The following is a 24,395-nucleotide window of genomic DNA, read 5'->3' on the forward strand; positions in this document are numbered from 1 at the left end:
TCAAAGGTTTGATAATTATGCCTATATATGTTCATTTATTGATAATTTTCTTATTTTCTATGACTACTCACTTAAAGGTTCGACACCATGCATTTAACAATAATTTATATAACATTGTTTGTGTCCCAAAAAAAAAGAAAAACGTTTTTCAAAAGGTTTAAAGCTAAATTACAACTCCTGAATAGAGCCTCTGTCATTTCTGCCTGGCTTTCAGAGCATTTTCAGCTGCAGTACCACCTTGTCCTGAGTGGGAGGACTTTTGAGCCAGTTTTGGCCCCACACTCCTCCCCACCTCGTGCTCAGTAGGCCTGCCCACCCCTCCCCAACCCTCTCCCAGCTCCTCCTGCCTCCTTCTCAGGCCTTCCCATCCCTCCCCAACCCCAACTCAGCACAGCAGTAGCAGTAGGTCCCAATTGTGATGTCACAATTGGACCTAAAATCAGACAGCCTGTTCTGAGACCTGCTTACATATATCTGCCCATAAACTGAGAAAGACACAATGGTCAGAAATAGGACTTTGAGAGGATAGAACGTGCTGGTGGGACACCAAAAAAATACATACAAATTGGAAATGTTTAAATTCATGGTGCAGTCCCTTTACAATGTGTTATTGTTATTAAGCATCTACTTTCTTTGTATGTTTTAAGTTATTTGTAATTTCTGTTGTTTCCAAAGACTAAAAGCCAATCAGAATTTTATTTGTATGTTCCAGTGTTCAATGCCGGTAGAACAATAAAAGTCTGCACACCGATTTATGCTCCCAAACATTAAGTTTACTTGTGGTTATAGTAAACTTAATGTTTGGGAGCATACATCGGTGTGCAGACTTTTATTGTTCTACCTGTATGCACTGCTTTAGTCTAGCACCCAGCCAACTGTGGCTTTAGATGTGCGTGCCTTTTGGCTGTTTTGCAGTCACCTTGCTTATCCCAGTGTTCAATGCCAACAACAAATTGAAATCAGTAAAGGAAGACTTCATCCACTTTCAACCTATCTTCATATACTGTAGTTGGTCCTCACCAATGATCATTATACTATTGTACCATTTGTGTCTCAGAGAAGGGCTGTGGACTGTTCAGAAAGCCACCTACCAGTGACCTCTTCCATGTGGAATCCAAGCTACTGTAATACAAATGTTAGGCTTTCTATTCCTGGAACATCAGCATGCCTATAATGGAAGCCCTTGTTCTTGCGTTAATGAAAAATAAAACATAAAATTGGAAATGTTGTTTGAAAGAAACAAACCTGCCTAAGGGTTCGTGCACACCAAAGTATGGTTGTCACTGCCAAAAAAAAACACTCCATTGCCATTGAAATGCATTGGCAGAATCCGCTTATCAGCATCCAACCTTACTTTGGTGTGACCTTACCCTAATGATAAAGTCACTGGTTGGTGGGTTTCTGAACTGTCCTGTTTGACCAAAAAAGGTACTTTAATACTTTTACTCAAGTACATTTTGAATTCCAGACTTGTACTTGTTGTAACAGAGTGTTTCTACATTGTGGTATTGATACTTTACTGGTACTACACATAGACCGTAAAAAATATGGACCGTGGGAACCGTCACGTGACCCATTGGTTTCTATCAGAGGCTAGCGAAAATGAGCACACAAGCACACAAAGAAGAATCATTAAGCCTATGATCACAAGCCCCTCCTACAGCATACCCTGCTTTAACATCAATTATTATGTAAATGGAACCATATTTTCACAAAACGCATATCATGGTGATTGAAACGAGGCTTTAAACTAGCGACAGGAACCATAAAGTATTTATGACAATGTTTATTAAGGTAAGAAAATCAAATGTAAAGGTTTGAGGGAAATTAATGGAGTCCTATGGAGAACATATTGCTTTTAGTTCTGTGTTTGCTTCATGGGGGAAGCCAGGCGGGGATGGGGATATTCGGTCACTGCACGTAATCCAACAGGCTGGAGGTGGCACCTGTCAGCATGGAGTGTTGGGCGGGAGGAGTATAGGGCGAAGGTACCAAAGATAAAAGTACTCATTATGCAGAAGGTCCCATTTCACAAGTTTTCAAATGTATAAAATTCATATGACAATAGCAGATCTACAAGCTTTACTTTATTATGGATCCCCATTAGCACTTGCCTAAGCATGGCTATTCTTCCTGGGGTCCGTACAACAACAACATCACTTCCCCCAGAAGTCCCACACCCCACAGTCACTCTTATTGTCTAGCAACAGCCAGAGTGCAAAAAAACAGCAACCCGAACCGGTGAAGGGGTGGGGTCAGGCCTGGAGGCACAGGGGTGCAAGAGGGGGCTGGGCCCCCTCACACGGACCACCTTGCACATCCGTGAACCCTTTTTACAGAGTTGCAAATACTCTAAAACAAAGTCAACTTGCTTGAAACACACATTTGCATATGGTTGCAACCTTCACTTAAGCTCATGGCCCCCTAATAGTTGGACCAATCTGGGAACTAAATGCTAATGTAGTGATGCGTGGAAGCAGGATTGAACCCCAGGTTCCCACTCACTCGCCTGACCAACGCACAAACCGCCATGCCAATAGGGCTGACTGAGCCAAATTGGCAGGGCTGTTGTGGGCTGGTTCATGGCTGTACTATGGGGGCTACAATCACCCCCGATCTTTGGAACGCGTCCTCGCGCTTCACACTTCACGCCGGCAACGCCGCTGACCACCGCACACAATGTCCCTCATGATGTCCCTCACGCAAGGATATCCCGCTCCTCGTCTTGCCAACTACGCCAGATATAGTGTTGCACAGATTGAGGGGGCTCCCACTCGCCAGACCAACGCACAAAGGGGCCTTTTCCACCGACAAAGAACCGGTTCTGGTTCTTTCTCCCGCCTATGGGATGAACCAGAGGTGAGCTTTTCCACCGAGAACCGGAGTTGGTTCCGAACCGTAAAAGTTGGTTTGAACGGGAACCACAAAATCCTTGGTTCCTCTGGTTCAATCATGGTTAAAAATGGTGGAAACGCAAGCAGGTTCGCAAGAACGAACCAAGGTTCCAAGAAAGTTTAACCGGCACTGGTTCTGGAACCGGTTCTTTGCCGGTGGAAAAGGCCCTAAAATGTTGTGCCAATAGGGCTGAGCCCTGGGTTCAATCCCTGCTTCTGTACATTGTATCTTGAGCGTTAGGCGCAAGTTGGCACCTCGACAGAGTGCAGTTCTAGTTTATTCTGTTCCATATGGTTCGGTTTGGTTTGGATTGATTCCATATCATCTCATAATTGATGTATATGACCATTCATATATTTCCTTGTGATGGACACACACACACACAGCTGCTGGCTGGCTGGCCGATTGAATGATTGATTGATCGATCGATCGAACAATTGATTGATTGATCGTGTTGAGATTAGCTCTGCAGCGATCTGCTTGTTGACCAGAAATACTGAGGTGAAGAAATAGACAGAGAATATTTAGAATCAATAAATTAACCGACAGAGGGAGGCATCAGTGTCCTGCTAGAACTCAGTCAACACAAGCACTGAGGCAGATTTATTAAGTCTATCCGTCTTCCGTCTTTCAATGTTATATGAGATACTTAAAGTGTGGTTCCTGTGGAAATAAGCCTCGGCTTTCTAGGATCTCCTTTTAGTTGACCTTGTACCAGTGATTTGTACTGTCATGAAACTGTACTTTTTTCTATTGCAAACTTCTAATAAATTCTTCAATCAATCAATCAATCAGTCAGCTCTTAAATACAAGAGGGTAACAAGCACTTCCGGTCCTGCATTTCACAATAAGAGTTCATAATAAATATAATAAATAAATACAATGAGAGCATATCTCAACTTTATTTATTGATTCAGGTTGACTGACCGACTAGCGCAGACAGTATCAGTCTCCCATGGAAACCAACCAGCCAATCGCAGCGCAGCCGTCTCTCCAGGCCATGGCATCCAGAGACTACCTTTCTATTTGTGGCTGATGATCAGAGGAAGGGGGGAGGAGTGAGTGACCGAAGAGAAGGAGGAGAAGATGGGGGGAGGAGGAGAGGAGGAGGTCTCCTATCTATTTGTGAGCACAGAGGAGAGGAGACCACAGGAGGAGCGGCGCCATGTTGACCAAGAAAGCCCCCTGCTCCGAGCTCCTTCCTACCGGTGAGTCCTGCCTGTCCTCCCCGCCTCAGCCGTCACACAGCCCGGCTGCACTGTGTGAGACACACCGCCTCTGACCAGTGGTGGAAAGTAACTAAGTACATTTACCTAAGTACAGTTTTTTAGGTATATATTTTTTACATTTGGAGTATTTACAATTATCAGTACTTTTACTTCTACTCCACTACATCTCAGTGGCAAATACAGTACTTTTCCTCCACTATTTATTTGACAACTTTAGTTACTAGTTACTTTGTAGATTTTGATTATTATTACAAAATATACATTCACCACTTCAGCCCCAGTATACATTTCGGCCATTTGAAAATAGCAGACATGTATCTACTTATTATAACTCTATGACATACATTTTATACATTTGACAGCTTCTGAAATGGGACATTCTGTATATTTGTACTTTCTACATTTGGTTCATATTGCATTCTGATGCCAGTACGCCTAGTCGCCTACTTTCGTACTTTTACTCAAATGTTGAATTCCGGACTTTTACTAGAGTAGCTTGTTGTACATTGCAGAATAATTTGAGTACTCTTTCCTCCACTGATTAAGATTACTACACATGAAATGTGTTCACACGGACAGTCCTTTTCCTTGGGAATTAACGTCATTTTGGTTGAACAAAACGTCATGTTTCTCGAGCAACACGCTGGTGCTCATGTACTAATAATGTTATACGTCTGTAGTAAGTAACCAGTAAATACACGCTGTAACATTAATAACATGTATAATTCTATAAACGACAGGAATCTATCACGTTTCTATTGCTTGTAAATATGTCACGTGTATGTGTTTTGTCAGTTAAACGTGTCTTTTAAGTGTGGTTTGAGGTGTTTTTAGCATTTAGCAGCATGCTAACAGGCCCTCTGCAGCCTCAGTGTCTCCTGAGGGGAGAGACCCGCAGAGGGAAGCAACTATGCCCCGATACCAGTGGTGGAAAAAGTACTCACATTTCTTACTGAAGTAAAATATCAATACTGCAATGTAGAAACACTCTGTTACAAGTAGAAGTCCGGAATTCTAAATGTACTTGAGTAAAACTAAGTACAAAAGTATTGGCATCAAAATGTACTTTAAGTGGTAAAAGTACTCATTATTCAAGTTTTCAAATTGTGAAAATAGCAGCTCACAATGCGTTGCCATGTGACCCATTGTGAGCTTGTAGATCTGCTGTTTTCAAATAGACAAAATGTATATAGGGCTGCCTGTAAGTGGTTAATGTATGTTTTGTAATAATAACATAAATCTACAAAGTAATCAATAACTAAAGTTTTTAAATAATTGTAGTGGAGTAAAAGTATTGGAAACACTCCAGTAAAGTACAAATACCTTACATTTACTGTACTTAAGAAAATCTACTTAGTTACTTTCCACCACTGCCTATGCCCTGATACGAACAACACACACCGAACAACACACACCGTTATTATAATTTACAACTACAACAGCACGATTCATTATCCGTTTATATGTCCTCCCCTTTGAGATGAATGCAATGGCAAGGAAAGTCCTTGTGCAAGTTGTATTGTTTCATGTACTGATCATTTGTAACCTATGTATTGATCTGTTATTGATCTGTAGTAATAGGGTATAAGTCACTTTGACACTACCACTGCTGAGGTCTAATGCAATTAATAACAATGATGATGTATATAAACAAAACAGACACATGGTTAGGAGAATGGTCTAAGCTAAGGCCTTAAGCTCCTCGTACTGTAAAACCCTCAGTGAAACTGTTTGTAATTACTTTAGCTTAGTTTTTAACCCTGAGTGTGTAAGGATTCAGGGGTCCAATTGGTTGGATGGTACAATCTCAGAGTAACAAATGGATAAGGCGTTTACTGTGTATAAACCTACAGTGAAACACCAGGGGAAAACGTTAGGATCCTCTCTCTGTCAACATGTTTTAACAGAAATGTAGGAAAGACATCTAAGCAACACATTCAGGAGCAACCTTCCTGCATTCCTACTTGCCTCAGACTTTGTGTGACTACTGCTGGGACAGTTTGTTGTTTATGGTATGGAGTTCCTTTAGTGTGTTTGTGTGTTTAACTTTTGTGGCGACAACCTTCTCTCCGGCCAATGGCAGATTCAAGGAAAGCTTTCCTGGCTTCAGTACAGAGATTTTATTTTAAGAGTCTGTGGTTCTCTTCCAACATGAATTCTGTCAGTTTGTAGGCCTCTCATATGTTTGAGAAATGGACAACAATGTCGTTGTTGTGAGCATGTAGTTCGGCTATTTTCACAATATTTATCTGTGGAACCGAGTCACATTAAATGTAATGCCTACAATTCCAAGTGCTTGTCCGGGTGGGGTCCCCAGTTCAAATATGTTTATTTTGGGGGTCATGGCCTAAAAAGATTTGAGAACCCCTCCATTAGACACAACATTCATCCGACTGTTCTACATTCTACATTAGACAGACAGTAGACTATGGCTAGTTTGAGGTTGTGTGTTGTCACTGTTGTTGGATTTTATTGCAGTTGAAAGTTATGGCGCAAGTAGTCAAAGCAAACGTTCAGGTGAAGAGTTAACTACCCGGCCTAGTATTGAGTCTTGGGGGCAGGGGCGTAGGGAAAAGTGGGACTGAGTTACTAGGGCCCAAGGTGGAGGGGCCTTAATTATTTTGTGCTTTAACCAGGGGTGAGATGCCGCGAGAGCGCACAGGATCGACGTTCCCTTCCTTTGCAAGCTGCACGCACGCGCGCCTCACATGCACATGCGTGCATCACTGCGCGTGCATGCACGCCGTCAAGATGGCGGTGAACATTCAATCACCCTACCTAGCTGCTTTGCATAATAATACTCTTGTGCAGTCTCTCTGGCATTTCTCACCTGACACCTACTGTACGTCCTCACAGCAGGACGTTCGCCTAGTGTTCTGCTGTGGCTTTAGTTTTACCCAGGAATGAGGGTCAGGATAGGCGAAATGCCAGCCGAAATGCCAACGAGGTGCCCCCCCCCCCCCAAATCGAGAAGCCCACCCCCCAGGGGAGGGGGGCGCCCATAAAAAACACATTTTACATTTTAAATACGTTAAAGCGAATGAATAAATAAAAACACTATTCAAGTATATTCAATGTATGGATTTGTATTCTCAAAAAGCACAGCATTACAAACAAGGCAAACATTATGCCCAAATAGTGACACGTTTCAATTAGCGATTACAACACAACTCAATTAGTTCAAAGTAAACATGTGTCCCTTAAAATATGCCTACATGTCTCAAAACAGGAGACGGCGGGACTTGAACTTGAAAATATTGATAACTTCATCGTAATTCAGACCATCAGTTAAGTCTCTCTCAAACTCGAGGAGACACAGACCATTTAGGCGAGCGGTTGTCATGGTACTTCTTTGTGCACATTTGATTCTTTTTACACTGGAAAACAGACGTTCAACAGAGCATGTTGTCATGGGCAGTGTAATTAGTGCTTTTAAGAAGTAATGGACACTGGGGAAAGCGCTATCAGGGCACAGCATTTTCGATGTACTAACTGCATATCTATCCCACTTTACAATAGCATGTTCGGCACATAAAGCATTTGTTTCGGTCAGGATGCTTTTATATCCTTTCAAGCTATTTTCATCACACCTAATCGCTGACAGCTGTCTTTTGAGACCATCAATTAAATCTATAGCGTCTGGTACAGTAGTCTTTTTAGACTGCAGGCCATTGGTTGCTGCATCAGAAATAGAAAACAGGTTTTTAAAGAGAACGAGAAGGAAAAACAAACTTCCTTGTTTGTATCCTAGTTAACAATGCATTTGCTTCTTCACATGATGGACCTAGATTCAGGACATAATTACTCAAAAGGTCTATTATAACGGCCGCCTCGGTCCCCGCTGCTGTCGGTGAGTTGCTGCCGCTTGAGCCTGCCTCGGCCCCAAGCTGTCGGTGAGTTGCGTGCGGCGGCAGGCAGGTCTTCGGAAGGCGGCTCCAAAGCGGCGGCAGGCAGGTCTTCAGAAGGTGGCTTGCTTTTGCTGGCGGCGGTGAACTGGAGCGTCTTCTGGGTGAACTTCTTCTTAGCTGGTGGTCTCATGTTGGAGTTCAGTCAGTAATGAATCAAGGCTAGTCTGAGAGCCTGTTTTATACAGTAGCCCACCTTTAAGCCAGGTAGAGGTGATAATGGCCCAAAATCCCCTCCCCTGCCCTGTAACACCATTATAACAAGACGCGCAGGAACAAAAGGCGAGGAAAAGGCGAGCAGAATTCAATTTACATCCCAATGAACTGGCTGGCTGCCTTCCCCAGCGAGTGGGCAAGGGGGGTTGAGAAACATTCTTTAAATTAGCAGGGCTTTTTGGGTGCTTGGGGGTGCTTTGGGGGCTATATTTAACATTTTCTACAGAATAAATGTAAGGCGACGGCCTTTTCGCCTTAATGAGCCGTCCGCGCCTGGTTTTACCTGATCGTCCGAGCTCTTTAGTCAGCCCCATTACACAACAAATGGGGCTTATGCGCATGGGGAACACATAGCGTTATGGAGTTCTAACACTATGGACCAGAGTTAGGGCAACACCAGGAAATACAAGGACAAAAATTAAAATGCTTTTTATTAAACAATACAGAAGATACGAGTGAGTGACTCTGGTTGAGCGGCACGTATTCTGGCACGGTATTCTGTCATATGACCGTTTCAGGGCTAGTGTAGTGTGTGCGTACCTCTACTTCAAAAATCCACATCACACCACTGGCTTTAACTATTGAAAAATAGCACATATTCAAGCTCACAGCGCGGCACCGAGTGCTGCGCTGCGAGCTTGAATATGCTGCTATGAATATTCATTTTTGAATAAAAATGAATATGCTGCTATTTTTGAAAAGTCGTGAAAATGTGTGCGAATCTTTGAATATATGTATTTTTTAAGCGAACATTTGTAACTCAAATTTTAATTCTGGGGTTCCCTGGAATTAAATATTTTGAGATGGGGGTCCGTGGCCAAATACATATCATTTTGGGGGTCCTTCACATGAAAAGGTTTGAGCCACGCTGACATAGAAACATTAGTTTTTCAAAAAACCTTAGAAGGATTTGAAATATTCAAATTGAAATAGACACATTTTCAAGATTTTTCAAAAATAGCAGATCCACAAGCTCGCAGTGAGCTTGTATATCTTCTATTTTTCAATAGTTAAAGCACAAAATAATTGTGTGGGGGTCTGCAGTGAATCCTTGTACCCAGGGCCCAGAATTTGGTGTGCCACCACTGCCAGTCAACTGACCTGAACAGTCAACTAACCTGAACTAAGTATTTATGGTTTAAGTGCTTAACAAGTGGTGATCTGCTTCTCCAGCTAATTCACATTGTCATGACCTCGTCATGAAGCTGGAGAAGATCATTTTAAAGTGGGTTTATCACATGAAAGGAAAAAATAAAGACTAATCTGGTAATTATTACATAATTATTTACTTATACTTACTTATTCCCAAATTGAGCACTCTGCAGTAATGTGAAGTATGCACAAGGTGTAGTTGTCTATTTGGCACAGTATAGTCTTAAACCACTTTCAACCTGGCGTCCGTATCTATCTATTATTACATTCCTCCTATTGCCGCATCCCACTTCCAAGCCCATTCACGCCCCCTTTACATCGACTTCAACTCATAGGTAGTCGTCTAGGACGTAAGGAATACCGCCCATAACGCTATCATTCGCCCCCCGTCGCCATGGTGACAGCCCTCCATTGGCTCATTCCCAGCTATGGGACCGGCGGATCCAATTTCAACAGAGGGGGGCGTTGCCAGAAGCACGCACACACACACACACACAAGTGGAGTGAAATTTGACACCACTGTGTTTGCATGTGCGTGCTGCTGCTGCTGCCTCCACAGTGAGTGCAGAGAAATAGCAGAGGCATAACCACAGACATAGAAAGGTAGACGCCTCTTCCGGCTGGGGGGTGGTGGTCCAAGACTCCTGGCAAGCCTCCCAATAACTCTACGCAAGCCTCCAGAATTCTGAGGCGGGGCTCTTGGGAATTCTGAAGGACGCTTCCTTGTGCGTCACAGAATGGTAAGCTCGGTAGTCCAATCAGATGCAGGACTGGCAGGACTCCCTCTTTCCCATTGGAGGGGGCAGAGTGCCTTCCGCAGTTCCACAGTTATGCACTTCCGCCAGAGGTGTTTGACCAGTCGCGCTAATGAACTGCAGCGGCGGAGGAGGTATCTAGCTTTTTATATCTGTGGGCATAACAGTCACTTCTCTCCAGTGCGTCCGGCCGTCAAATATGTCTGACCGGAAACGTGCGCTGCGCCACAATAGTTCCGCCACAATAGTTCCGCCACAATAGTTCCCCCCCAAATTTTTTTTTTTTTTTAACTTTTTTTTAATTTTTTTATTTTTTTTAACTTTTTAAAAAAAAAATTTTTTTTTCAAAAAACTTTTTTTTTTTGAAAAAAAAAAAGTTTTTTAGTAAAGAAGCGGGCGTGGACTCTAGATGTGAGCGGCCCGAAGGGCCGCGAACCTCTAGTTTTGATACAAAATATCAACATTCTTCGGAAATAGCCGATCCAAAAGCTCACACCGCGCCGGGTTGTGATGTTGTTGTAAGCTTGTAGGCTATTTACACTTAGTAGTTGTAAGATGAATTATGTACAGCGTTGGTGTTTAAATGCTTACATTAGTTTTCAAAGGCAGATACTTAGTAGTTGTAAGATTAATTATGTATGGCTTTGGTGTTTAAATGCTTACATTAGTTTTCAAAGGCAGAAGCAGTGTTACGGCATACCTCATTACGGGTTGTAATGTGATTGCTTTGTCTAACCCATTGAGCTATAAGTAACGAAGTAAGTAGCCTTTACCATGTGGTCAGGAGCCTATCTCCTGTTTCAGTAGTGTGAGGCAAATTGATTTACTGTACACTTATCCCTCTTGGACATGACACGAGTTGTTCTAATACCAATACCATTATCGGAAAAGCTGCCTATTTACTGGTATATCGTATCACAGAGTATGCCAGTCTATGCCATTCCGATATGTCATTTACATCAATTATTTAGTATTTTGAATGCTTCAGTTGATGTTGCACTACTGATACTGTTACTGTAATATTTACATTATTAATTTTCTAACTTGTAGCTGCACTTTTACAATTTTATTAATGGTCCCTGGACCCCACTTTGAGAACCACTGTCCTAGATCTTTTTAAAATTTACACACTGGTAGATTGGTACTCGGTATTGACCGCTACGCAAGCTATGGGTGTCGGAACTAGTATCGGGAAGGAAAGAATGGTATCGTAACATCTCTAAAGTCGCAGGGACTTATCCCCATCCCAGCCCTTGAGCTATACAGGGAGTGGAACCCCCCCAACCTTGTTTGCTCGACCCGTTGAGAGTCGTTTCCCTACCTGTCGGTTCTGTGGGTTGTCAAACGGGTTTAAACACAATGTGATGTGATTTTGAGATAAGATACCAGAAGACGTTATTCTAATGACTACTACTCTCTGTCTTGTTTGTCTGTCCGTCTGCCTGTCAGGTAAAGGGGGTGAGACAGTGTCTCAGACGGCCTCCCCTGTCAGCCTGCCCCTCCTCCACCACAACAACAACCCTCTGACGGTACGCATGCACACACACACACACACACACACACACACACACACACATAGGGCTGTCACAATTATTACATAATCGTCTAATCATGATTATTTGACATTATCGCAATTATTTTGTCATAATCGTCATAATCGTGAATGTTGAAAAATGTCAGAAATAGTGGAAATAGCAGATCTACAAGCTCACAACGCGTCGCGTCGCATCGCGAGCTTGTAGATCGTCTATTTCCACTATCAATGTTATTTTTTAAGTAGTAAGTTGTCAAATATGTCAGTAATGTATTTGTATATTTAGGTTATGTGTCATATCTACCATATGCAACTTCAAAGCCTAAAAGCCAAACAGAAATGTAATTATCAACGACAAAAACACAATTAAATCGTTAATCGCCAATTATTTGAGTGACAATTAATCGTCATGTAAAATGTCATATCGTGACAGCCCTACACACACACACACACACACACACACACACACACACACACACACTAGCCTGCTGTTAGCATTATAAAGCGTATGACCACAGTCATCAGTAACATTTGTGTTGCCAAATTGAGGTTGATATTTTGGAAGCTGATCAGTCATCATCAAAGCCATGAAAATGTAGGAATAATAACATCAAGCCATGACCATATCACGTTGCATTACATCAGTCTCCACTCTCCAGTTGATCATGCAGGACTCGCATTACACCATTACAGTAGACTCTACATTAGACACGACATCCATTCAGACAGACTATTAGAAGCAACAATCATTCAGACAGTTGACTATGCATTAGACCAGTGGTTCTCAAACTTCGGGTGGGGTCCCCAGATTATTTTGTGGGGTCCCCAGATGATTATCTTAACTCTTTTTGTGCCGATCCCGAACTAGTTTGGCTTTATTTCGGCCTTTTGATCGGCCAGTGTGCCGATTCCGAACTAGTCCGGCTTTTTATATAAAAAAAAAAAAAACATCCAGAGGCCTTACCAAAGCACCGGGCTAAATCTTCGAGTCGGCCGCCGGCCGCGATCTGTTTACATCGGCCCGCGAGAGCGTCGCGCGGCCGATATTTGCCGTCCACTCCAATGCAATCCAGGATCTTTAGAGCTCATTTTCTCTGTTCCATGCATATCCATGAGGTGCGCAAGGTTTAATCACGGCTAAATCGCCGAAAATAGGGCTTCTAAAATGCTTGGTAGCCAATAGCTAACTTCAAGCTAACTTCATCCTGTTCCTGTTCATGACACAAAGGAAAGTGTTCAGGCGCATCATGGCTGCGCACGGCTTGTGCATATACAAGCATGTAGTTCAGCTATTTTCACAATATTTATCTGTGGAACCGAGTCACATTAAATGTAGTACCTACAATTCCAAGTGCTTGTCAGGGTGGGGGTCCCCAGTTCATATATGTTTATTTTGGGGGTCATGGCCTAAAAAGGTTTGAGAACCCCTCCCTTAGACACAACATCCATGCGACGGTTCTACATTCTACATTAGACAGACAGTAGACTATACATTAGACAGCAGATAGTGCCCATAGCGTATGTGGTAAAGGTCAGATGTTATCTATCTTAGCAGGTGTGTTCCAGTGTTGATGCTAAGAATAGCACTGAGCACTGAACTGTAAAAGTCTGATTGGTTTATAGCCTGGTTGTAAGGACACAAATGCACCGCTACACTGACAAATAATGTAGTCTTATTATTGCAGTTTTAATATATTCTGTTTCTGATCTATTATTAACTCATCTGGTGCCGATCCCGAACTAGTTCGGCTTTATTTCAATCCAATACAATCTTTTTTTTATTAATTCACTTACCCCGAGCTGCTTGTAGAGTCGTGGGTGGTCCTGGCTCGCTAGCCGCTAGCCAGCTATCCGTTCTACTCTGTCCGACGATATATTCCATTAAAAATGGTTTAAAATACATTTTTGAGCTCCCCAATGTTCACCCGATGTTCGGCGCCGCTTCCGATGAGTACACGAGTGTGCCGATCCCGAAGTAGTTCGGCTTTATTTAATTAAATGAATAAAATGATAAGAGGCCTTCTGAAGCCTGGCCTGATTTTTCTAGCTACTAGCCGAAAGCTAGCAACCTCCCGGCCGGCCGTAATTTGCGAACGCAATCGCCAATCTCCACCTAATCCAATGAAAGACCGCATCTTTAAAGGCTTATATCTCTTTTTTGTGTTTTAGGGAAGCGGTGCGAGGTTTATTTACGGCGAAATCACCCAAAAATGATCTTTTAGATGACAAAATGGGAATAGCCATTCTGTTAGCATCTTCATCCGGGACATTTCCATGCCGTGCATGAACGTGAGCACGTCAGGTCCTGGAAGGTGAAGTCCTGGAAGCTAAAGCGCTCGCCTATGAGAGATGCGCTGGCATTCTTTGGCCCCTAGAGGGCGCTGGCACTCAAAGAGTTAATATATTAATGAAGTATAATATTAGCGCTGGTTTTAATTAAATACAGGTGGATATCCCTTTCTACATGCTTTATTGTTCTAATGTACATGGTTAGAATCAGACAGATTTATAATTTAATAATAATAGTTTTAGACGTATTAGATTCCGTCCAATATGGAGCAGTCTAACAGTAACTGAGGCCATGTGTAACTGCCGAACTGGACTGCTTTTATGTGTCATAATGAGAAATGGTGATGAGAAATACATTGTGTTGCAGGCAGGGGACATGTAAATGTGATCTTAGCCCTATACTGTACTGCCTGTTTCGGTCTGACTCAGGGGTCTAGTATCATGGTTTAAAAAAAGAAAATGGAGAGAGAAAAAGAATATGCCATAGTGATTTCGAAACATGTTTGTAAAGCAAAGTTAGAAATGCTTTAAGCTGATAACATCATGTCACGTACAGTTACAGTAATGTAAAGGCTGTAGTATGACAGACTTGTGTGTTCTGCTGCATGGAACAGTCACGTGTGTGTGTGTGTGTGTGTGTGTGTGTGTGTGTGTGTGTGTGTGTGTGTGTGTGTGTGTGTGTGTGTGTGTGTGTGTGTGTGTGTGTGTGTGTGTGTGTGTGTGTGTGTGTGTGTGTGTGTGTGTGTGTGTGTGTGTGTACCTGATAACATCATGTCACGTACAGTTACAGTAATGTAAAGGCTGTAGTATGACAGACTTGTATCTTCTGCTGCATGGAACAGTCGTGTGAGTGTGTGTGACTGACATGTTAGTACATATCTGATGGTCTAAAATTAGTGTGGCAGCAGGCTGTTTGAGGGGTGACCACACAATCACACATGTGTGTGTGTGTGTGTGTGTGTGTGTGTGTATGAGGACATTTGTGCTACTTAGCTCATATAGTTTTACCCACTTAAGCACCCTATATACTTCGTTGAACAACAAGTAGTGAAAATAGCCGATCTACATGCTCATAACGTGCTGCGATGCAACACTCTTTGTTTAAAATCTGATCATTTTGTGAAAAGTATAAATTGTGTTTTTTATTTTTGAAAATTCTTGCATTTAATGACAGGCCCAGAATAGGGACACCAGATTCATCATCAATATGCCAGAAATAAATAATATAATCATTCAAAGCACAGTAAAATAGATGCAATAAACAAAAAGTTCAATTCATTCATACATAGATACATGTACATTAGAGGTCTTCGGACCTGCCCGAGATCCGAAATGACCCGGGGTCCGACCCGCCCCGAGCCGGGTAACGGGGCCGTTTATGCGCAGTGAGGTCGGGGCCGGGTCGGAGCCGCCGCCGTATGTCACGGGTCCTGGGTATTTGATAGTGAAATCGCCGGTTCCTGATACCCGAGGGGAACCGAGTCAGCCGAGATTGAAAAAAGATGCATACAAGTGCATTACAACGATTTCGCCACAAGATGGCCCTAAATGATACAGCAGGTAATCTTAAGCCTAGATAGTGAAATAAAGTTGTTTAGAAACTCAGCCTCAGGAGGAGGACACTGTCTGCCGTGTCTGGGGCAGTTATATTATTATTATCAAAGATATTAACGTAACGTGTTGGTTTGTGGTTCACAATCACAATAGAGTTGTCATCGCGTTTTGTCATGCTCTGCAAAGCATAATGGAAACTTCAAAGCAGACTATTATCAACAACATGCGACAGAAAATGATAGCATTAGCATCATTGGCTAGCCAAAGAAGAAGGAATAAAGAAGACATGGATTTATTTGTATTTACAAACTGTCCACATTGATTGACTTACTGGTCTGGGAAAAGATCATGTTGTGACGAGACGCAGCGCCGCGCTGACAGCAGCAGCAGCAGCAGCTGCAACCATTACCATGGCGACGTTTAGGTAAGAAAGAAGTCTCATACAACTCTTAATAATAACGTTGGTATTCCCTCATTTCGGGGCCACAGGTTCGGGTCTCGGACCTCTCGTTCTGCACGGGTATCGGATCTAATTTGCCTATTAATAGTACGGGGCCGTCGGACCGGGTCCGTCACGTTTCGGGGCGAGACGGGTAACGGTTCTGAAATTCCAAATTATAGACGGGTCCAAATGGGTCCGGCTCCATTTTCCCCGGGTCCTTTTGGGTTCGGGTAGTTACAATTGGACCCGTGAAGACCTCTAATGTACATACATGTATCCGCACAGCTGATGTCTCACTGCATTCAAATGTTGACTTAGTTATTTGCTTTCAACAGTCCCAGTTGCAATGTCAATCACACTTACACGTTGCAGAGTAAAACACGCTATTGATTCAACATTCAAGTCATACCTCTCCATCCGTGTTCTCTCATCTCTATTCCTCATTGACAGTGTGTCGAAGGAGGCACCTACTCGGAGAGTGCATGACAGGGAGTTTTCAAGCTAAAGAAATTAGTGACACTAACTAAAAATCCCCATGGCTTTTGATTGTTTTCATTATCGTGATAATATCATTAATCACAATTATTTTTTTGTCATTTTCATATTGTCCCATCTCTACTTTACAAGCAGTGTGTTGGCATCATTGCAGGACTGCAAGGTAACACTCCAATATGATTTAGCAATGAAGGGTTGAAAAATACATCAGAAAATCCCAGCTGCAAGAACAAACACAAACAACAATAACGTACATGTTATACAGTGCATCACAACACCCTTCAAGTTCCCAAAGAAAGATTACAGATGCCATCAAGGCACTTGTATAAAGATATGGCTCCAATCAACACGGTTAAAAACTAGGGATGAAAAAAAAAACATGAATACACTACTCTGTAGTAAGTAGTCATGTAATTTCCTTTGCCTTTAAGGCTAAGCGTGAGGTAGCTTCATGTAGAAGTATCCCCCCCTTCTGGATGTGACACTAGTATGAGTCAAGGACTTGCCCTCAATCCAACCCTTGATGCTGTGTGCCAAACAAATTGGCATTGGGTACCCTTTTTATTGTCTTTATGACTTGGCTGGGAATCTCAGGACGGTCGGACACTCTAACCACAAGGCCACTCACGCAACTGCTCTGTACACCCGGAGTCAAACGACAGTCGAGACAGCACTGAATAAAGCATGATTTATAATCATGTTGCTCGGCGAAAGCAAATGTAAAAGTTCACATCACAATGCGTGTGCTGCATCACAATGCGCTGTCAATTTGCAGGTATGCTATTTTAGCTATTCATCATTGAGCCCTACATCAAGTATGTAGGGCAGGGGTCTTCAACGTTTTCAGGCCAAGGACCCCTTAGCTGAGAGAGACATAAAGGAGGGACCCCTGCTACATATTGTATAAATCTGGCTATTTTTGTCTAAAGTTCTCCTCAGAATTGGGATGCGAGGGTTCAAGTTGTCAATTTAAAATAATGATCCTATCACACAAAGTTTTGGCGGCCCCCCTGTAGACCCCCTAGGGGTCCCGGACCCCCTGTTGATGACCCCTGATGTAGGGCTCAAATAAAGATTTCAAGTGTCCCCACACGTCCATGCCACGGTGGACACGCACACTGGTTTGTACATACATTACCCTTGTGAGGATGTCAAAAACATTTTTTTTACCCATGTCCCTTTCCCTCAAGGGGACCTGTGTGTGTGTGTGTGTGTGTGTGTGTGTGTGTGTGTGTGTGTGTGTGTGTGTGTGTGTGTGTGTGTGTGTGTGTGTGTGTGTGTGTGTGTGTGTGTGTGTGTGTGTGTGTGTGTGTGTGTGTGTGTGTGTGTGTGTGTGTGTGTGTGTGTGTGTGTGTGTCTCTCTCTCTCTCCAGCTATTTCTGTCAGTCATCATGACCTGCTGCTGAACCCACACCTGTTGGAGAGGACACACACACACACACACACCATATATGCGTGTGTGTGTTGTGTTAGCATTGATGTTCTGGCAAGGCAGGCATATAACTAGCAGCCTACATGAATAATACAATTAGCACTCAAAATTTAACCCAATTAACCCTCGGGCAAGGCAGAGGCAGTACTGCCATAACGGCACACACACACACACACACACACACACACACACACACACACACACACCTCTCCATTAACCTCTTAAACCATCTATACTTAGTAAACTAATGCTTAGTTGACCCACTCTTTGGTCTGGTACACCAAATCATTTCACTGAAAAGAGTAGATCTACAAGCTCACAACATGTCACAGTGCAGCACATTGTGAGCTTGTTGATCTACCATTGTTGGAAAACAATAGTAGATCAATAACAATGCTAGAACTTCAAATGGTTGAAGTAGTTGGATTATATGGCCAGTAAAGGGGTGTGTGCATGTGCGTGTAAATCTTTAAATCTGCTTTGACCTCAGAGTGACCAGAGTGATCAAACTAGCACTAACTCCATCCACTTGGTGCAACATGATGGAATCACACAAAACCCCTGTTGTTGTTCCTATGACAGCGGTTACCCTGGCAGCAGAGATGAATAGCAAAACACATCGTCTGGAAAGAGAGAGAGGGAAGATGCAGGAGAGAGAGAAATGACAGAAAGAGAGATTAGAAATGATGTCAGTTTTCAGATCTACTGGTTAAAGCATGCACCTCAGATGCCTGTAGCTTGAAGGTAGTAAACTGGCTCAGTGTTTTCACTCTGTTCCATGTAGGGCTGGGCAGTGTGGACAAATCGGGATGGTAATATAGCGATGATGATGATGTGATGATAATAATATACATTTTATTTATGATTTAGTTCAGAAATATGGAAAGTAGCTGAACGGCAATCCCACAATGTGTCGCATCTGATCTTAGCTTGTAGATCTGCTATAAAAAATCGCACCTGTGCGAAGTGAGTAGCGCTCACTTCAAATGGTATCAAACACAACACGTGCATTAGGGATGGGACGACGATATGAACATTTCATGTCACGATTATTGTGACCAAAGAAATTGTTATTTACAATATTATCAGAATAATCAAAATATCCCCTCTACAAGCTCACAACGCGTTTGGCAAAGTGATTTATTTGGTAGAGAGTGAAAAAAAGACTATCAGCTAGGTTATTTCCAGGTCCGTTTTTACCAATTATAGAGGGTTTTTACCAATTATAGAGGGTTTAAATATTACCGGATATCATAAGCAGCTCGGCGGGATCAATTTCCACTCATTGTGTCAAACTAGATCATGTACTTGTGTTGCCAGGTAACTTATTTGAAAGTCATTTTGTTAAGTGGTATCTATCTAGTCTCGCATAACCAGACTTTCAGAGAGCTCTGCCTCCTGAAGAGGCAGAGTTTGTTAGGCGGAGGTGTTAAAGGTCTGTCTGTGCGAGGCTAAGTGGTTTCAATGGCTGCTTTTGTTACCCCAAAATGGGGTGGAGTCCCCCGGTGTTTCCATTCTTGAACTGATGAGAGCTCTGCCTAATTGATTGAATTGATCCCAGTGCATGAGGATAATTTCACGATAAATTTAAATCTCCACGAAATGATTATTGTGATTGTTTTTTTTAATCACGATAAACAATAATAATGATTATCGTCCCATCCCTGACGTGTATATCTCCTTGTATGGGCCGTTCTGTCCGTGACGTTGGTTATCTCCATACATGGAGTTCCATGCTCATACGGATATAACATGCTCATATGGTCACTCATACACACACACAAAGCCAGACGTAAGAGCCGTTAGCCCCACTCAAAAATACAATACAATAAAAGCCAGTGTTCCTCCATAAGTAAATAAGCACCTGCTGTACCGACTCTGCTGCTGTATCAAACTTACAAACCCATTAATTGTGCTGCTGACTAACAGGAGAACTAGAGGCCAATGAGGTTGTTGAATACTTTATAGCAGTTTTATAATGGTGTTGTTGTATAACAGTTTACAGTGTAATGTATTTCGAACTGTACAGCACAGAAAGTTTAATGGAACAGTATGACTGAGTTCATATAACATGTTTAGAGCTGCTTAACTGATTTTGGCAGCGGGATCAATTTCCACTCATTGTGTCAAACTAGATCATGTACCTGTGTTGCCAGGTAACTTATTTGAAAGTCATTTTGTTAAGTGGTATCTATCTAGTCTCGCATAACCAGACTTTCAGAGAGCTCTGCCTCCTGAAGAGGCAGAGTTTGTTGGGCGGAGGTGTTAAAGGTCTGTCTGTGCGAGGCTAAGTGGTTTCAATGGGCGCTTTTGTTACCCCAAAATGGGGCGGAGTCCCCCGGTGTTTCCATTCTTGAACTGATGAGAGCTCTGCCTACACTCCTCCATATATACCTGCACTTTGACACATGAATGCTCAGTATACCTGACGAAGGCCGGAGAGGCCGAAACGTATTTACTTTACCGCTCTGTTATTCAATTATTTCGGCTGACCTGCTCTTCTTTCAGTTTCTAAACCCACCACATCAGAACGCGTTTCAGTCATAACCCAGCGGAATATCATCTTTGTTTTCTTTTTCTGTCTTTTTGCAGGGAGGTTCTAAGCCTGCCATGTCGGAACACGTTCAGCTGGGGTCCCAGCAGGTCCATGTGACCCAGCTGTTTGAGGAGAACAGCAACAAGCGTCCGGTTCTGACCTCGCAGCCTAACGGCCTCACTCCACGCGGCTCCAGGCCAGGGCTTCCTCTACCCGACCGCCAATCATCCTCAGAGCCCGCCCACTGTCGCCAGGGAAGCAGCACCTCAATCAAGTCGACGGACAGCAAGTCGAAGGCTGCCCCCATGACCCCGGATCAGGCCATGAAGCAGTTTATGTCCAAACTCTCCACCTTCGAGCATCACGAGGTCTTCAACTACCCTGAAGGTACTGTATTGTGTGTGTGTGTGTGTGTGACTGACTCTTTTTCTATATTGTAATTATAAGAGTAAATAGCTCTAGAGTTCACAGAGGTTTGTCACGATCATGACATTTCCGTTGACGATTAATTGTCATACAAATGATTGTGCTTAATGATTTAATTGTGTTCTTGGCATTGAAACATAAATACAAATGACATTTCGTTTTGACTTTTAGGCTTTGTACAAAGAAATGACCGGTACCAATAATCTAAATAAATAATGTACTATGGTCAAAACAGGACATAATATTTACAATCTCACAGCATACTGTACATCTGACGATTATGCAAAATAATTGCAATTGGCTCTAAATGAATTGTGATCAGGCGATTATGTATTAATTGTGACAGGCCTGCAGAGTCACACATAGGCATGAGCTGCAGCAGCTGTTACATGTGGATGGCACCCCCCCCCCCCCCCCCAAACACACAGATGCATGCAGCAAGAGCAAACATGCAGCCCTGGGTTGGTCTGCACAAAATTGAAGGGTTCCTTGTAGTTGGTCCAATATAATTGGATAAGTACACATCTGCACTGCTGTCAAAACAGGTTTGATTCCTGGGCTGAGTGGATTTTATTTACACAGTGGAGTCCATTTATAGACATGAGGACAGCGTTGGTTCATTCCAACATAGTGTTGCAACTCTCTCCAGTGCATAAAACAAACGCACCTCTGCAGTGATGTCATGTCGCACACAGATGTTATCAATGAATTAACACATAATTGGGTGTGTGCTCATTATTACTATAAAGTTTACTTTGTTTACCTTTTTGGGAATTTAATAACAGAAAATGAATAAACCTCAGAGCATGTGTAACCGGGATTCGAGCTTGGGTCTCCAGTGTGGAAAGCCAAAATCTTAATCCACTAGCCCAGGGGTTCTCAAACCTTTTTAGGCCGTGACCCCCAAAATAAACACATTTGAACTGGGGACCCCCACTCTGACAACTTGGAATTGTAGCTATTACTTTTAATGTGACTCGGTTCCACAGATAAATGTTGTGAAAATAGCCGAACTACATGCTCACAAGTCACAATGCATCGCACTGCGAGGCGTTGTGAGCATGCAGATCGGCTATTTTCACAATGTTCGCCTCTTGCTTACTTAATATTTGACAGTTTGGCCAGTTTACCTTTGGTATTAAAACGGTCTTGAAATTCCTTAAATTGTCACTTTATAAATGTGCAGATACCCCCTGTATACACTTATACTGTGTGTTGGTTTGTTTAACATTGAGTGAGGAAAGAAAAAGACATAATACATTTATAATTATAATTATAATTTATAATATAATTTGGGGACCCCAATTGGGGTCCTGACCCCAAGTTTGAGAACCACTGCACTAGCCCAAAGGCAGAGGCTCTGAACTGCTACAACACATTTTCTTATCTCTGTCCTATGATTTATGTGAGTAATTATGTAACTGCAACATAGGTCATACTAACAGGCTGAGGTCAGAGGTCATACTAACAGGCTGAGGTCAGAGTTCATACAGGTGAGGACTTGCGATCGGCCCTCGTCAATTTCTGAGGTCGCATTGTCAGGTTGTATTTATCAGGTGGTCATCAGCAACTGGTAAATATATCTATAAACAATAGCAGCTTCACCGATGACATCGCCCTTGGCAAGTTGTAAATGATAAATGGAAGCCTGGAATGAACCTTGTTGTTTGCTCTCATTACATGCAGGCTGTTTAAATAATTTGCACCCATTGTGATAAGATTAATGAAAGTTGAATGGGCATTATCCTGGGTCATTGCTTACCAGTCGTGCACCATGTGCTATAATGATACGTGACTAACCAGATTTGACCAGTGTTTTTTTTGCCTTTGCCAACTTTCTGGTAGTGAAGTGGCAAATGAATGACTTAACAAGTTGTGTCCAATAAACAGGCTGAAATCAAGGTCAACAAATGCATGAATGAATACTGTACAACAACACTGTGCCTCTTTCTATTTAATAATAATAATAATAAAACTTTATTTGTATAGCACCTTTCATGACATGAAATGCAGCTCAAAGTGCTTTACAGAGCATAAAATGAAGCACACGTGCTTAACAGAGAAAAAGTAAAATAGAAATAAAAAATACATAAAAAAGAGATAAGTAAAATGATTACAATAAAGCAAGAAAAAATAAAAGCATAGAACATTGAAGAACAATTTCAGAGCCGTGCGGACGTCAATAGCAGCATAGGGATTAAAAAATTTAGCTAAAAGCAAGAGTAAAGAAATAGGTCTTGAGCTGTGCTTTAAAGCTATCCACCGAGGCTGCCTGTCTTAGGTGTAGTGGTAGTTTATTCCAAGCTGTCGGTCCATAGAAGCAGAAAGCTGCCTCACCATATTTTTTATATGTCATTGTTGGCACCTCAAGTAGGTCTGCACTAGAGGACCTGAGTGGGCGGGTTGGAACATATCTATGCAGGCAGTTATAGAGGTACGAAGGTGCCAGACCATTTAGAGCTTTATAAACAAGTAAAAGAATTTTAAAATCAATCCTAAAAACAACCGGGAGCCAGTGTAGCGACGCTAAAACTGGAGTAATATGTTCTCTTATCTTAGTTTTTGTTAAAACTCTGGCTGCTGCATTTTGAACAAGTTGTAATCTGTCAGTTGTTTTCTTTGGCAGACCAGAGAGAAGTGCGTTGCAGTAATCAAGCCGAGAGAAAACAAAAGCGTGGATCAGCGTTTTTGCATCGTTCAGCGACAGATAGGCTCTAATTCGCGCAATATTTCTAAGGTGAAAGAAGGCAATCTTCGTGACATGATTAATGTGTGTATTAAAATTTAATTCAGCATCAATGATCACCCCCAGGTTCTTAACAGAGGTGTTATTTTCTTTAGCCAGGTTACCAAGTCTATTTATTATTGATTCTCTCTGGGCAGTAGAACCTATTATGAGAACTTCTGTCTTGTCCTCATTTAGCTTGAGAAAGTTCTCACTCATCCAGCATTTTATGCTGGACACGCACGTCAGCAATGGGTCTAGAGCACAGGGGTCGTCTGTAGCCACCGAAAGGTACAACTGGGTGTCATCAGCATAGAAATGGAAATTCACACCGTGAGCGGAAATAAGTTCTCCCAGCGGCAGTATATAGAGGGAGAATAATAAAGGACCAAGAATCGAGCCCTGTGGAATACCAGAGCAGATGTTGTGTTTGTTTGACTCGAAGTCAGCTAGATTAACAGAGTAGCTTCTGCCTGTCAGATAAGAGCAAAACCAGGACAGAGCTGTACCTGACAGTCCTACCCAGTGTTCGAGACGTTGTATTAGAATTGTATGGTCAATTGTGTCAAAAGCCGCCGATTGGTCCAGCAGTAGGAGAACGGACACATCTTTGTTATCAGCAGCCACCCTAAGATCATTAATAACTTTTAAAAGTGCAGTTTCTGTGCTGTGTCCTTTCCTGAAGCCGGATTGGAATTTGTTGTGCACCTTATTGTTCTGCAGAAACACATCCAATTGATGAAAGATAATTTTTTCTAGGACCTTGCCCAGAAAAGGCAAATTAGAGATGGGTCGATAATTATCCAGCAC

General features: G+C 42.5%; 1 protein-coding gene across 1 annotated transcript in view; it reads left to right on the forward strand.

The window, feature by feature from the left end:
- The first annotated feature begins 4,027 nt into the window (after window positions 1-4,027).
- dyrk2 (dual-specificity tyrosine-(Y)-phosphorylation regulated kinase 2) overlaps window positions 4,028-24,395 on the forward strand; it is a 31,833-nt gene continuing 11,465 nt past the window's right edge. Inside the window, exons 1-3 of the mRNA XM_080753976.1 lie at window positions 4,028-4,103; window positions 11,602-11,681; window positions 20,491-20,821. Coding sequence (XP_080610102.1) covers window positions 4,061-4,103; window positions 11,602-11,681; window positions 20,491-20,821 — 454 coding nt within the window. The 5' untranslated portion in view covers window positions 4,028-4,060. The remainder of the gene's footprint in view (window positions 4,104-11,601; window positions 11,682-20,490; window positions 20,822-24,395) is intronic.

Source organism: Nannobrachium achirus, assembly GCF_963921795.1.
Source record: "Nannobrachium achirus genome assembly, chromosome: 23".
Taxonomy (NCBI): domain Eukaryota; kingdom Metazoa; phylum Chordata; class Actinopteri; order Myctophiformes; family Myctophidae; genus Nannobrachium; species Nannobrachium achirus.